This window comes from Ornithorhynchus anatinus, chromosome 17, assembly GCF_004115215.2.
Source record: "Ornithorhynchus anatinus isolate Pmale09 chromosome 17, mOrnAna1.pri.v4, whole genome shotgun sequence".
In the NCBI taxonomy this organism is placed as follows: domain Eukaryota; kingdom Metazoa; phylum Chordata; class Mammalia; order Monotremata; family Ornithorhynchidae; genus Ornithorhynchus; species Ornithorhynchus anatinus.
This window is the reverse complement of record NC_041744.1, coordinates 32,009,239-32,025,467: the sequence shown is the minus strand read 5'-3', so window position 1 is coordinate 32,025,467 and position 16,229 is coordinate 32,009,239. Positions and strand designations below refer to the sequence as shown.

Here is a 16,229-nt window from a genome sequence, read left to right as displayed (position 1 = left end):
TAAAAAAAAAAACAACTCAGGAGCAGCATGCTTAGTTCATTCAATCGTATTTATTGAGCAAATACTGTGTGCAGATCACTGTACTATGCTCTTGGTTTTTTCTAAAGGCTCTACTCTCAGCCCTCCCTCTATCTTCTCCTCCTCCTCCTCCTCTGGACACAGGAGCAGCTTGCTTAGTTGTTCCCATCGGCTCTACTCTCAGCACAAATCACCACTTTCCCCACAGGAACAAGGCCGGTATTTGACCTTCACGCATCCACTGGGGCTGCTGACAGTGCAGCTGCCAGAACATCGGAAAATTCCATTCCCAAACCAGGCCGCCCCATCTCCACTGCTACCCCTTGCTGCATCAACCTCCGTCCTGGCCTTTCATTACAGCACGCGTGGCTCCGTTCCCATATGGTGGTCGAGGACTAAGTATCCACACAGAAAAACAGTAGCCAATGTCTCACATGAATCCCTCTGCCCTCACTCCCTGGTGATGGGGTAATTTCCTGCCATCTATGCCTGAAGAAATCTTCCCTTCAGACTCAGTTGCTACCCACCAATTTTATGATTCTTTGAGAACAGAAGTTTCTTGGTACAAGATGTAACTTGATCAATACGGATTGAAAGTCTTATAATGCATCTCAAAAGGCAAAATTCCTTTAAACAAAAGACTTGGGTGAAAAGGAAAAAAAATCAATATTAATTTTTCTAGGAGAGACACCACCATATTGTAAACTGAAAAAGATCTTCAAAATAAATTTCTTAACCCTAAACTAACAACTAAACTGTTTTGGAACCAAAGTTGAGATACCAGAGGTCTGTCCCGAAAGACTATCAGCTTTTTAATTAAGGATATAGAGAAATAGCAATTTTTTTTTGGTGGGGGGTGGTGGTGGTGATTTTTACGAGATAAGCTGCATTGCAGATGGGAAATCATTTTATATAAATCTGCCATTTTTGTGAATGAATTTCAAAAATTAGGTATGTGCAGAAACAGCTAATCTAAGACCACCGTATCCACATATGCTGGATGACTCCTTTAACAAGCACGGTTGTCTGTAAAGGAGGAAAAAAAAAGAAACCTCATGGTTATTTCTGGAATCTGCCACACTGTTCCCTTGCTGAGCTGCAGTGGAGCAAGCACTCACTTCACACTTAAATAACCTTAATTACAGTTCTTTCCCACTCTATACAATTTGTAAAATATAGTAGGAACAAACTTAATTCATTCAAAATTCGGTGGAGAACGTTCTTGAAAAATGACCTCTTTAATGGTTTCTTCCTTCCTGATGGGTTTGAGACCTAAAAATAAGGATTAATCCTCATTTTGTCAGTTTACATTTTATGGGGCCACGGTCTCCATGGATCTGTTGCTATGGGGATAGGGCTATTGGCTTCACCCCAAGGCAGGGGTACATAACCAGCCCATCCTGTCTTTGGATTTGAAGAAGAATCAGAGGGGGATCCAAGAGGGTGGCCCATCTCTTTCTCACTGGCAGCTGGGCCAGGAACTGTGGGGACTGAAGGCCTCCATGTGGGTGAGTGATGGGTGCGGAATGAGGTCTCCCATAAAATAAGCTGGCCACTGGGGGAGTGGAGGGAGGGTATGTGTGTGTTCGTGTTTGTATGTGTGTGTATTGGTGGGGGTGTGCTGGAAGTCTGGAGTCACATCTGCTGCAGTGATAGGAAAAGGTGGGGAAAGGGCAGTGGGAGGGCTGGAGAGTCAGGGCCCGAGGTTCCTGAAGACACCGCCTCTGGCCACCTTTTCATTCATTCTATCATATTTACTGAGCGCTCACTGTGTGCAAACCACTGTACTAAAGACCACCTCTGCTGGATTGTGCTGCTGCCACTTCCTGAAATTCTCATCTCAGCCAAGCAGAGGGAGATGTCTGACCTCCCTGTTGGCTTTCTGGCTGGTAAAATGTCCCGGTGAGGCTATGTGCCACAGTCCCTTGTGTGTGGGGGGGTGGTTGTGGGGGGAAGAGAGTGATGATACATCAGGTGCTGCTGGACTGGACCTGCTGGGAACTTTAACACACCCAAATGGAGCTAACCAATATCCAAAATACAAAGAAGCAGCTGCTCCTGATCCACCATAGCTATTCCCATCCCTGTCCAACGCAAGTCCCTGGTTCACTTTCAGGACAGTGATGGTTTCTTTCCGTCAAAATGTGCTATTTTAACCTCCATTATGTTTCTTGATATACTCCGAGAAGCTGGCTCTTCCTGCAAAGGTGTTGACATTTACAGTGCTTTTCCTTTTACATAAACAAAAGAATAAAGTTGAAACTGATCCGGAAAGACTCTGAACACCAAACTATTCTTGACTACTCTCTATCATTGTTCGAATCCGCTCAGAAGGTTATGGTAGCTCTCGACTAACACCTGCAGGAAATACTCCAGTTAAGATGTTCTTGACTTTCTTCTAGAGACTCCGAAGTGGCCGACATTAACTGCTAATGTAGTCCTACCCCGTAACCCACCCTCCAAGACAATCCAGCCTCTAGGTCCATGCAAGTCTGCGAAGTGATAGCCTAGAAGACCTTCTACTTTGGGAAACAAATGAAGCCTGTCTTTGGAGTTACTACTTTAAAATTTCTTAATCAGATAAAGTGAATCATTTGCAGCTGTTGTTACTGGCTGCAAGAGTTCTAATCGAAAATAAAATACATGCTATTTTTCAAGTTCATAGAAAAATAGGGTCTCCGGTACCTAGGTGAAGGTACTCAAAATCCCATATCTATGATCACTTGACTCCAAGATGATACTTTCCCTTTTCCTATGACAACTTGGCGTGGTCTCATCACCTTTCATTCATTCATTCAATAGTATTTATTGAGCGCTTACTATGTGCAGAGCACTGTACTAAGCGCTTGGGATGAACAAGTCGGCAACAGATAGAGACAGTCCCTGCCGTTTGATGGGCTTACAGTCTAATCGGGGGAGACGGACAGACAAGAACAATGGCAATAAACAGAGTCAAGGGGAAGAACATCTCGTAAAAACAATGACAACTAAATAGAATCAAGGCGATGTACAATTCATTAACAAAATAAATAGGGTAACGAAAATATATACAGTTGAGTGGACAAGTACAGTGCTGTGGGGATGGGAAGGGAGAGGTGGAGGAGCAGAGGGAAAGGGGGAAAATGAGGCTTTAGCTGAGGAGAGGTAAAGGGGGGATGGCAGAGGGAGTAGAGGGGGAAGAGGAGCTCAGTCTGGGAACGCCTCTTGGAGGAGGTGAGTTTTAAGTAGGGTTTTGAAGAGGGAAAGAGAATCAGTTTGGCGGAGGTGAGGAGGGAGGGCGTTCCAGGACCGCGGGAGGACGTGACCCAGGGGTCGACGGCGGGATAGGCGGGACCGAGGGACGGTGAGGAGGTGGGCGGCAGAGGAGCTGTGCCTCTTCTTTAACCTTGGTGAGTCTTCCCTAGATGCAGAATGGTGCACCAAAAGTTATGGGGCTTAAGAAATAGTTGCCATTGAGCAGCTGGTACCGAAGTGGGAAACTGGTGGAACCTAAGGAGGCATCTGAATGGGGCCTGAACAAATTGGTCCTCACAGAGGCGCCCTGCACTCCGTTGTCCTCAGGGAGTTACAGCTGGGGACGGCTGGAGAGCAAAGAGGGGAGAAGGGAAGGATCTTGCTATGCCCCTGGAGGCTTGTTAATAAATTTTAAGTTAATTCTTGCCAGTTTCCCCTAGGGATTGCTACTCCTGGGGGTAGGGACATGAAAATCTCCAAGAATTAACAAATTTAGAAACAGGATGTGGGAAACGTGCCTCGCCTGATTTCACTGACACCTGAGAGGACTGGAGTGCAGCCCACCACTGCATGACCTACTGTGGCTGCCACCCGATTTTGAGAGTACTTAAAGAGCTGAAAATGACCAAGCGCCTTTGTGCACATTCACTTTTCTGGGCATCAATCCCAGTAACCATGTGATTTCATCACCTCTACCAGGCTCTAGGTGACTTTCATGAGATGCTAAAACAAGGATGAGGCCCACAATGGATGCCATGGAGGCTCCCTAGTCAATTCAAGTGAAATATAAGAACAATTAATCATAGTATTTATTAAGCAACAACCATGTGCCAAGCACTGTATTAAGTACCCTGGGGTAGATACAAGTTGATCAGGTCAGAGACAGTTCCTGTCACAGATGGTGGGGGCCGGAAGTGGGAGAACTCACAGTCTAATTAAGAGAAGAACAGGTATTGAATTTTCATTTTATAAATGGAGAAACAGAGGCGAAGAGAATTTAAGTGACTTGCCCAAGGTCACATAGAAAGACAATTGGCATATTCAGCCTCTAGTAGGCCAATCTGCTTCCACAAGCACATCAATCACCTCAGTGGTTACGGAAAGCTCACTGAGCATGACATGGTTGCACTGGGAAGAGCACCAGGCACTCAACAGCATAGAGAGCTGGAGAGGTCAGAGGACACCCCATTCAAAAGTAACACAACAGTTGATGGGTTGTGTGAAAAGGGGTATGACTCCCCCCGCAAAACAAACAAACAAACCAACCAACAAAAAATGAAAAACTGTTTCTCTATCTTCTAGCAGTTGGGGCTCTTTTTTAAAGGTTGGGTCAGGGACTGTGTAAAATATTTATTCTTAAGACTACCTCTTCTGTGAAACACCATTACCTTTCTTTCCCACTTTCTAACAGAATTCCTTCCCCTAAAATGAGAGACCTGAAAATCCAATAAAAGCATTTTTGCAGAGTTTCTTTGTGAAAGTTACTTTTCTTATTGCTCTCTCCTGTCTGGATCAGTGTTTACACTTCAAATGAAATATTAAGAAGGGTGCCAAGAGGAGACAGGGGAGGCAGAGAGGTAGCAGTGCAACTTACAGCCTGAAGGTACCGGAATGACAAGAAGGAGCAACTCAGTGTTCCCCAGGTGTGTGTGTCATGGTACTTGCCCTCTTCCAGGAGAAACTGATGCCCTTTATAGCGTTCTTTTTCATAGGCAACCCACCTAGAGCAAACATGACACAAAGCAAGCAATTAAAAAAATAATTGTGGCCAATCGAGCATGAGAAAGGGAATCGCCTTAAGCAATCTAATGGGGGGTAGCAGATCCCTAACTCCAGAAACAAAGCCACACTTGTTCCATTCAGGCTCACAAAAAGGACAGATGGAGCATTCTTCATGGGTCAATAATCCTTACCATCATGAGGCTTCTCCTAACAATAGGTTAATTGTATAATCGCAACAGAGTCACTGTTGTCAAAAGCTTGCGGCACGATCTGATACCTCAAGCTTCAACACCGTTGGAGTCCAGTTAGCTTAATGGAGACAATGGAAAAAACACAAACACCAAAGAAAAATCCCCTCCCTCCATTCCCCCAAAAGTGAGCCCTACAAACAGTTACTCGTCTTTAGATGTCGGCTCTACCGAAAGGGAAAGACTTTTTTAAAAAGAATTTCCCAGAGGAAATTGCCAGGCAAAAACATAATTGCAAGCATCAAACTAATAGGAGCAGGAATTATTCTTGTTTTTGGACAGTTCTTGCCACGACTCTTAATCTAAGTGGCATCCAACCAATCACCAGTGGCATTGACTGAACACCTGCTGTCAGGGCTCTCTGTATAGTGGTACAACAGCAGGCTTGACTTTGACTTGCTCCTTCCCCTTCCCCCTTCACCTCCCCTCAGCTGAACCCCCTTTCCCTCTGCTCCTCTCCCCCTCTCCCTTCAGCACTCTGCTCATTTGTATATATTATTGATTACCCTTTTTATTTTGTTAATGAGGTGTACATCCCCTTGATTCTATTTATCGTGAAAATGTTGTCTTGTTTTTGTTTCGTTCTGTTTTGCTTGGCCATCTCTCTCCCCCGATTAGACTGTGAGCTCATCATTGGGCAGGGATTGTCTCTATCTGTTGCCAAAGTGTACATTCCAAGCGCTTAGTACAGTGGCCTGCACATAGTAAGTGCTCAATAAATATTATCAAATGTATGAATGAATGAATGACTTCAGCAGTAGCAAAATGATTCTATCAAAAATAAATCGAAAAGTAGTAATAGGCAAGATACAAGAGAGGGAGTCATGGAGAAACTACTTCAAAGGCCGAAAGGGTTGAGGGGCATAGATGGGAAGATTCACTTAAGGGGAGGATAAGGGGGTGGAATGGTGAAGGCTAGTAGGCAGGTAGTGGAAAGGGTAAAGTGATTACCAGGAGAGTCACTTAAGGAAAAGTAGGCTTATAGTTGCTCCTATTGTACTAGAAGTTGGTAACAATATAAAACAGTGGTGGGGTGCTTGGAAGACTAAATACCACAAAACTATAATTTCTGAGATCTTTCACAAAATTTAATGAAAATGATCTCTTGCATAGTGTACTAGAAGTTGGTAACACTATAAAACAATGGTGGGGTCCTTGAAAGACTAAATACCACAAAACTATAATTTCTGAGATCTTTCGCAAATTTAATGAAAATGATCTTATTGAGTGTACTCCATTTTAAAGTAAATTGCTTAGAAAAACTTGTAGAATATGCCATTTTTAATAGCTAATTCAAAAAAACTAAGCGCACTGACAGATTAGAGGCTAAACTGTTCAGGCGGCCTATGTTTTGCAACAGTAACCAACTCCGTGATATGGAATAATAATAATAATGATGGTATTTGTTAGGCACTTACTATGTACCAAGCACTGTTCTAAGCATTGGAGTAGATACAAGGTAATCAAGTTGTTCCATGTGGGATTCATAGTCTTAATCCCCATTTTCCAGATGAGGTAACTGAGGCAAAGAAGTAAAGTGACTTGCTCAAGGTCACACAGCAGACAAGTGGCAGAGCTGGCATTAGAATCCACATCCTCTGACTCCCAAGACCGCACTCTTTCCACTAGGCCATGCTGCCTCATGAAGAACAAACATTTCCCACCCAAAAGTATTTACAAACTTGGTTCTCATTAATCCTGAAAGGGCACTTAATATACAGTGTTCACAAAACAACTGAAGACTACTGTGACTTAATGGAATGATCATGGGCTTGGGTAGTCAGAGGACCTCGGTTTTAATTGCAGCTCTGCCATTTTCCTGCTGTGTGTAAAATCCCCATCTGTAAAATGGGGATTCAATATCTGTTCTCCCTCCTACTTAGACTGTGAGCTCTGTGTGGGGCTGGGACTGAATCTGATCTGAGTATCTTGTACAGTACAGTACAGCATCTTATTTCAAGGACAGTGCTTATTGAATATCATTATTATTAAATGAAATTCTACAAATATTAAGAACCACACAAAGCTTTCTTTCAGTAGTAAATTTTTTTTATCCATATAAGATATTATGAAAAGGACATATTTAAAAAAAATGAGAAAGAGAGCATCTCACACACTTTTTGTGACTTCTGTAAAATAGGGATGGAGGAGAACTGATCAGCACGTGATTCCTTAGTGTATTTAGCAAAGGTAGAAATAGCAAAAGTCATCAATCAGAGAATGCAGTCATTTGCTCATCTTACTGCAGGATACCTTCATTAAAGACCTGTCACTATTATCTTCAAAAAATAAACACCAGACTTTTATAAGTCAATTTGTATACTTTACATGGCATATTTTTTCTTGGGATTTATTCATCAGCTGTAAAAACTGAATGAAAATAAGTGTTTAGCAGACAGCACTGAAGATTAGCAGAAAGTTTTACGGTGGAAAAAATAGTTTTAGGTGGATTCAGCTGCTAGTTAATCCAGTATGAATCTCCCACAGAAAAAGAACAGGGAAACAGACTGTCAAAAAACCTTAGTAATGATATATGTGTGTATGTGTAAATTACTCACACCATACACTTATTATACCAAAAATAAGTATTTGTTTATCCGTTAGGCCTGTCAATTCCAAATAAAATTTCATATAACACATCTCTGCAATCTTACACATATGGGTTTTCTAGGCTTTTCTTCCTTTATCTAAATGTATTCTCAAATCTTTATGTTGTTTCATCTTTTCTTTTCCCATCAATTGAAAGTTCCTTGGAGGTATGGGCCATATGTTAGTCTTTGGGAACTCCTTCCAGCTAATGTCTAGTAGAGTGCTCAGTGCTCAAAGTAGAAACATAATACATTCTGTTGATAATGGAATCATTTTAGTTTTAGCCTAAGTACAATGACATTTAACCCTTTCATCTGAAAGACATACTGTTTGGTTTTGCAGTTATTTTATACACAAAATGCACTCTTAAGACTACATAAGGTTTAATCAAATTTAGAGTCACGGGCTCCGAGTTCTAATGTTAACTTTGCCTTAAGTCTCCTGGGCAATCTTGGACAAGTAATTCAATTTATTTCCCTGAATCAGCAGTTTCACATTCACTTGTGATTTAAACCCTATCCTTCACTAATTTATATCTGTTCTTCATTTACAAGGATGATACGTCTCACTGTGAACTATGAACCACACACGGAGGAATGGCTGAACAGATTGATGCCCTACTAACTCTCTCATCCCCAATGTACAGTCCTAAAGATAGATACTTGCCATGTTAAGGCATATGCCCCCAAAGTCAATCGTTATTTTTGAGGCTGCTTCTAGGGAAGCTGATCTTTGCAAACCCATATGAAGGGAAGAGGAAGAGAGAGGGTCCAGGTTGCTGCCTGCCATTTTGAGTGCCTGCTGCAAAAGGTTCCCCTTTCAGTTCAGCTCTGGGCAACTTTACATGGTCTTCTCAATGTAGTTAGATTGCCTTGACACTGCTGGATAGACTGTTCCCAAATCTCGCTGTTGGTAACAATGGTTTGCCATTTTGAATTTGGTATCTACATGACAAAAAAGCTCAAGAAGTGGTGTGGGTTATCTGAAGCAGGTCAACGACTCCTAAACAGATTAGATATCTCACAGCTTTACAGACTGTCAACTTGATGCAAAACTTGGCATCTCACTATTACCAAACTCTGTTAATCTTCCAAAAGCCATTCTGCCCGTTTACTTTTTTGCCTATCCATGCATTGTGGGATGCACTTATCTAGATGGCGGAAGCATTGTTTTAGATTTTTTTCTCACTACACATTTGAAAATTTTCACTTTAAAACTTTTCCTGAACCTCTAATAGATGACAATGCCCTTACAATAAGAATATGTATTTTACAAACTAACTCTGTCCCTAGAAAGAGTGAAAGGTTCATTGGGATCTGAACAGATATGTCAAGACCATTAACAATTTCCTTTGTACTTAAGCAAAGTTTCACACCACAATGAGGCAGTAAAGAAATAAGAACACTCACACTCCACCAACAACATGAATAGATCCAATTCCGTGGAAATCCCCATCATTCTGGAACAGAGCTGGCACTGAGTCTATGTGCTCGGTAAACTCCTTGGCTCGTCCCTGGAAATGTGTTTTATCATACACTACCACCTGGGCAATAGGATTTTAAAACAGGTTATTAATGTACACATATGTTTTAGGAAGGACATTCAGCACACCCTATCTACATAGTAAGGGAAGAGCTGAAAAAACTCACAGTGTCTTTCAAGCATTTATTTTAGATTGTGAATTTAGTTATTGCCTAGGTATTCCCAAGTTAATATATCCCAAAATATTACTTGAATCATAGAATTACACAAGAAGGACCTTTAAGAGATCATTTGGTTGAGGAATGGCTAAACCATCTTGATACTCTCCCAAGTGCTTAGTACAGTGTTTTGCACATGTTAAGCACTCAATAAACACTACTGATTAAGCTGATAGAGAAAACCAAGATTATCTAGTCAGCATTTTACTAGTCATATTAAGGACAGAAGAGTCCAAAGTACCAATTTCTACAATGTCATTAACCTTCTAATTAGCCTAAGCGTGCCATTACCTCTGTCAAAGTAAACCATACACCCTAAAGGTTTATCCCAGTTTCTTCACTGTGCGGTGAATGGTTATGGCAGGAATGACAGCACAGAATAATCAAATATGCTGTGGCTGGTGTTTCTTACTAACCAAGCATCCAGAGTGTGCCAAGTTCTGTGTTTCACCACAGATGAACAAAGTGGCTGGAATTCTAAGCAAACCTACACGGGCAGTGGACAAGCAGTGATGATTTTCTAAACCATAAAGCAGCACCCTTCAACCTGTGAAACATGTGGATAATAGTATTTGTGGAAATTTTGGACTAATATAAAGGCACTAATATGAATAATAATAATGATGATGATGATGATGATGGGATGAACTCCCCTTGGGAGGAAGCATGTACAGTCTCCTCACTGCAATTGTTTGGGCAACATTTAATTTACAAAAGCAAACAACTCAAAGATAAAACCTACAAGCCAGATGGGCTGAAGGGTGAAGTAGTTATTAGGCTGGAAAACCACTTCTGAACTCTGATAGGGTCAACTTGTGTACTTCCCCAAGATGATCTGCTCTCTGATTTTTGGAAAGGAACTGTAGTTCCTTCCTCTCTTCCTGGCTATTGTCAACCACAACAAAAAAAGAAAGGTGGAAGATCTTGTAGCCTTATGGGGTAATGGCCTCTCCAGCTTTATACCTCTATAAGGGGCTCATCCACCTTGATGAACCAAGTTCCTTAAACACTCAGTCAACCAATGGTGAAAGTATTCATCCCTAGTTGCCCCCATCTAGAACTCCTTCCTCTGTAACCTCCAAGAAGGACCTGTCTCCTTGCTCTTGGCCTGTCTAATTTTTACTAGCCCTTCTTGAATCTTCTGAAGGGCAGCAATCCTGAAGGAAACTCTGGAAGCACACTCTTTGAAGGATGAAGGATGATAAGTTTAGTCCTTACCTTTAGGTTCATTGGCATTTCCACCTTCAATCCTCCCTAAGATTTAAAAAATATAGTCACAATATATAATGCACACACAAATTCATATATGTATACACACACACACACACACACACACACACACGACTGTGGAAAAATCCTAGAACAACAAATGAGGAGAAATGTCATGGCTAGATTGGAAAGTAATCTGAAATGATTGGACACTACTCTTCAAATCTCAACTGGGCTCATTTCTTTCTGATTTACATCAACAGATTCATCCGACTACGCCCTCATTTCTTCTTCTACTTCCTTCTGTATCGCCCTTGCACTTAGATTTGCACCCTTTATTCATTCCTCCCTCAGCTCCAAAGAACTTATGTACATATCCATAATTTGTTTTCTTAATGTTTGTCTCCCCTTATAGACTGTACGCTCATTGTGGGCAGGTACCCATTACCTCTGTTTTATTGTACTCTGCCAAGTGCTTAAGTAAACAATAATTTATTGAGCACTTACTGTGTGTACAGCACTGTACTAAGCACTTGGGAGAGTACTATATAACAAAGTAACAGAATGGGTGACATATTCCCTGACCACAGTGAGCTTACAGTCTAGAGGATAGTGTTCTGCACATAGTAAGCGCTCAATAAATACAGCCGTGGGGGCATTTCCAAAAAAACACTTACAGACTCGCTTATGCTACATAGAATGGAACAGTGACATCAAAAGCTCAGGAAGTGCTGATTGTGATTCTCCCTTGTAGTGGGTGGACACTAAAGATATTTTGCCCTCGACACAGAACTGGTAGAGTTTGAGAAGGGGACTTATCCATTACAATGCTTCCAGCTAGGCACACATGGGGAGAGTGAAGGCTGAAGGCAGAGAAAGGGAGACTCGAATTCTACTCCAACAGTGGACTAGAGTCAGGACACCTAGGTTCTCATCCCAGCTCCACTACTTGCCTGTGTCTCAGTTTCCTCTTCTGCAAAATGGAGATAAGATGCTGGTTCTCTCTCAAATTCTGAGCTCCTTGTTGGACAGGGTCTCTGTCCAATCTGATTATCTTCTATCTACTCCAATGCTTAGCACAGTGCTGGTTTTAATATCTTTATCATTAAAGTACATTTCACAAAAGTAAAGTATTGCATAATGGGGAAATATGAATTAGACAATGTACTAAACACATACACGTGGACAATTTCTCAAGAAAAGGTCTTAAAAAAAGTGTGGAATTTCTATAGTGCTATGTTCAAACAATGCACTAAGCACTGGGGTAGGTACAAGATAAGTAGGTCGGTCATAGCCCCTGTCCCACATGGTGTTCAGAGTCTAAACAGGAATGAGAAAATGTATTTAGTCCCCATTTTACAGATGAGGAAACTGAGGCAGAGAAGTTAAGTGACTTGTTTACGGTCATACAGTAGGCAAGTGGCAGAGCAAGATGACTCCTAGGCCTCTGCTTATTCCACTAGGCCATGTTGCTTCTCCAAATGTATTTTGGGTAACTTGCTAGTAACTGTCTCCATCCATCACTTCCCAATTTTGTGAACACTGCCAGGCCACTGAGGAGCCTGAAGCTTCCTTCCCTGTGTGGCTGTCCTAGTGTTAGAGCTCGAGTGAGCTAATTAGAAATTTGGTATCTTTCCCTTGTGTGACCTTCAATACAGATTTTACTCAATATTTCATACATATCAACTTTACTAGTCCAAATCTGTTTCCAAAAGAATGAACAAAATGTCAAAGACAATTGTTGAAATGATCAATAATTTGCCTTTGCTTATAAACATATCTGAACCTGAAAATGAAGGTTCTGCAACTGAAAAAAAATACATGAGAACAGTCCCTTCTCTGTTTCTGTACTTTATCCCAGGATCCACCCTGTTGTACAGTGCAAAAGGGAGTCCCCATAGTCAATCTTGTCTATTAATCATTCAAGTGCACTTCAGCGATGTGTGCTTTACAAGGGAAGCATCAGCCGTAGTCACTACGACCAATAATATTTAGGGGATAGGATGGCTCAGTTTCAGTCCTTCTGTCCCCAAAGTATTAGGCATATAAATAGACATATAAATATATTGATGGCTACTTATTAAGCAGCTTTATGGACAACAGCTGCTGGGCTAGATTTTAATCAAAGTTAAAGAGATTCAGCCCCTGCCTTCCAAGTGGTTCTAAACTAGGCCACATGGTCCCGAGACTGCTCACAGTTCAATCATCAAAACAGATACTAAGAAAAGATGATGCTAGACCAAGAGCAAATAAATATTTACACCACCAGGTGCAAACTGCTGCAAGGATAGCTATCTGGGTCTGAGGCTGAGAAGGGAACTTGCTCATCTTATGGAGGTGGGAGGAACAAATGAAGGCAGAAGTAGGATTAGTTTGAGAAGGCGGCGAGACTGCAGGAGGGCTCTGAAAGAAGAGTTGTGGATTTTGGAGGTCACAAGATTAATGCAATTTCCTCACCATTTTAAGGGGACTCAATGATTTCACATCTGTTGCAGAAGCCTCAGAGAGCTCCTGGCCTTCTTCCAAAACTATTGCTTCCCCTTTGAAATGAATATCTGGATATGCAAGCCAACTAAAATATGAGAAAAAATGGGAGATTAATAGAGCACAAATGCTGAGACTATAATCTTGGTTTTCCTAGAGGCAAGAGAATTCTGAAGAAAAAAACTAACAAAAAACAACTCCACATGACAAAAATCCCACCAAGTAAAATGCAATCTGTTTAGACATAAGAAATATCTTCATTGATTGTTCATTAAATCTTGCTCTTTGATTACAATTCAGAGGGATTAAGGACCTTTCAATTTGATGGCATCTTTCATCTAATACTTAAACTGGTTCTATAAAGGGCTTCATTCAAAACAAGCTTTCAACAGAACACAAATGTTTCCCACAATTCACATTGAGTGCATTGCCTCCTCATTTCCCACCCAGAGGAATTACCCTTTAGGAATGGGACTGGGGACCTCTCCCGAACAGCCACTACTTCTGCCACTACCGCTCGGATTTCAAGTTTCCCAAGTGAAAAAGAATGCTCCTTGCTCCAAAAATCAAGGATCTAAGCTATGGGTGCCAATGGTCCCCCAGCAATGGCAGAACTGAGACAATGTGCAACTCCTTACTTAACTGGCTCTTCCAAGTGAGCCACAAGGCCCAACTGTTAGGTTTCTGGAAATGTCAGTTTCACTTCCTAACTGGGCTAAATTTCCTGCTCCCCCCTACTTTCATAAATACGCATCATTTTGATGGCCAAGCCAGACTTACACGCCAGACTTCACGACGAAGGTCACAGGACTTGGGGAATCCAGTTCTCCTAAATTGGGAACAGCATGTTGAATGCGGATGGGACTACATCCTGGGTCAGCCGGTGGGCAAAGTTCAATTTCTGGAATGCTACAGTCCTGCAAGAGAGAGATTTGGTCTGCAGAGGGATCTACATTTACAAAGTCCCACAACGTTGCCAAATACATGGTAGCTCTGTCTCCTCCCACTTTTCTCCTGCATTTAAAAACAAAACAAGTGCTCTTATGATTCGATGGGTCTCTTTTTCCTACAGACTTGAGATTTTGACGCTGTCTGTTCTAACAAGAACACTTTTAATGCTGCCTGCTTGGCTGTAATGAAACGAGACATAGCACAATTCATTCATTCTAGAGTCTGGAAAACAACTTGTCCCACAAAGGAATGTTCAGAGTCACTGACCTATTTGGATGCCAAATGCAGAAATGTGACCTGTTTTTTGGAGCAGCAGCACTACAAAGGGGCTTAAAGAGGAAGAGACCTATACTAAAAGGAGTCATCCTGGGGACAAGTTGACTGTAAATTCCTTGTGGGCAGGGATCAAGTCGACTAACTCTATTATATATTGTACTTTCCCCAACATTTAGTAACATTCTTTGCACACAGTGAGCACTCAAAAAATCAGTGATTGATTGATAAGAAGGAATAATGGGCAGACTCTGCCACGTTGGCCTGCTTTAATCAATTCACCCAGGCCAAGCAGCAGGGAACATGGAGGGAGGACGGGAGAAGCAGAGAAAGCTCTCTATTTCGTCACTTGGTAGGGGTGCGGAAAGAGACAGCTACTGAAAGTTGCAGGTGCATGTCATAGCATCCTTTTGGTCACACTGTGGTCCCAAATTCCATTTCCACCTGGTGTCACCCCTAAGAATACCATCCATGCAATTAAAGCTTTGAAACTTAAATCTGACCTCTGGCACTCGTGAGTTTTACTAACTTGAATAATGGCTAAATCTGCTTAGGACTTTATATATGCAACTAAGGCTATGCTTAATGAAGACAAGTTTGTTTTAGCTGAGAAATCTAATGCTTCTCGGGCTACAAACAACCGTCTGGCATCTAAACTGGCCTAGGAATCCCGAGGTCACTTGATTATCTGATTGAAAGACTGCTTATCAAGGCTTTTCCACCGACTCTTAGCTCTTACCGACTGCTGCCCTGAGAATCTAAGAGAAATAAAAACCTGATCATATTGCTAATTCAAATGGGGAAGTTTTCGGAGAGCTCAGTTTTTTGGCAACATATCATCAGGAGTGGCTGTCACCCAGCCCCCTGCGAGAGTTGCATGGCAAAACCGGGTGGAAGAGGAATTTCACCACCGCAGAATAATAATATTGCTTCTTCCTGACTGAAAACAAGTCTGGGTTCTTCCCAGCTGGTAGCTCAACCCAGAAAATCAGTGCAGGAGTCAAGCCCACATTAGATCAGAAATCAATGTAAATAAGGAACAACTTTCACCCTGCCCAACAATATCAATCATGGACACTGAAGCAGCTTGGCCTAGTGGAAAGAGCATGGGCCTGACAGTCAGATGACCTGAGTTCTAATCTCAGCTCTGCCACTTGCCTATGTGACCTTGGGCAAGTGATCCGTAAAATGGGAATTTAATACCTACTCATTCTCCTACTTAGACTGTGAGCCCTATGTGGGGTGGGAACTGTGTCCAATCTGCATATATTTTATCTACACCAGTGGTTAGTTCAGTGCCTGACACATAGTAAGCACTTAAATGGCATCATTATTATTTATTACTCTTATTATTATCATCAATTCAGATACTCCTGGGCCAATCAGGTGCCCTGCCTGAGGATACAAAAGAAAAAAGCGATAGAGATTTGAATGCTCTGAGAAAACTGAGATCAAAACAATGAGTTTTGAATTCTTTGCTCATCTGACTGGGGAGGAAATAAGGCAAAAGCAAGAATGCTTCCATTTGTGTAGCAGGCAAGCAGAGTCAGGGTTTGTTTTCAAATTTCTTTGTGCCCCAAACCTATTAGACCAATCAATCATATTTAAGCCCTTACTGTGCGCAGAGCACTGTAGTAAGCTCTAGGGAGAGTATGACAATATAACAGACACATTCCCTGTCCACAACAAGCTTAGAGTCTAAAGAGGGAGACAAACATTAATATAAATACGTAAATTACATATATGTACATAGTGCTAATGGGCTGGGAGGGGGAATGAATAAAGGGAGCAAGTTAAGATG

General features: G+C 41.8%; 1 protein-coding gene across 1 annotated transcript in view; it reads right to left on the bottom strand.

The window, feature by feature from the left end:
- Window positions 1-16,229, bottom strand: part of CRYBG3 (crystallin beta-gamma domain containing 3) — a 95,061-nt gene that overhangs the window by 20,464 nt on the left and 58,368 nt on the right. The window contains exons 8-12 of the mRNA XM_029081995.2: window positions 13,985-14,121; window positions 13,178-13,292; window positions 10,730-10,765; window positions 9,221-9,354; window positions 4,847-4,973 (exon numbers count right to left, since the gene is read on the bottom strand). Of these exons, the coding sequence (XP_028937828.1) occupies window positions 4,847-4,973; window positions 9,221-9,354; window positions 10,730-10,765; window positions 13,178-13,292; window positions 13,985-14,121 (549 nt within the window). The remainder of the gene's footprint in view (window positions 1-4,846; window positions 4,974-9,220; window positions 9,355-10,729; window positions 10,766-13,177; window positions 13,293-13,984; window positions 14,122-16,229) is intronic.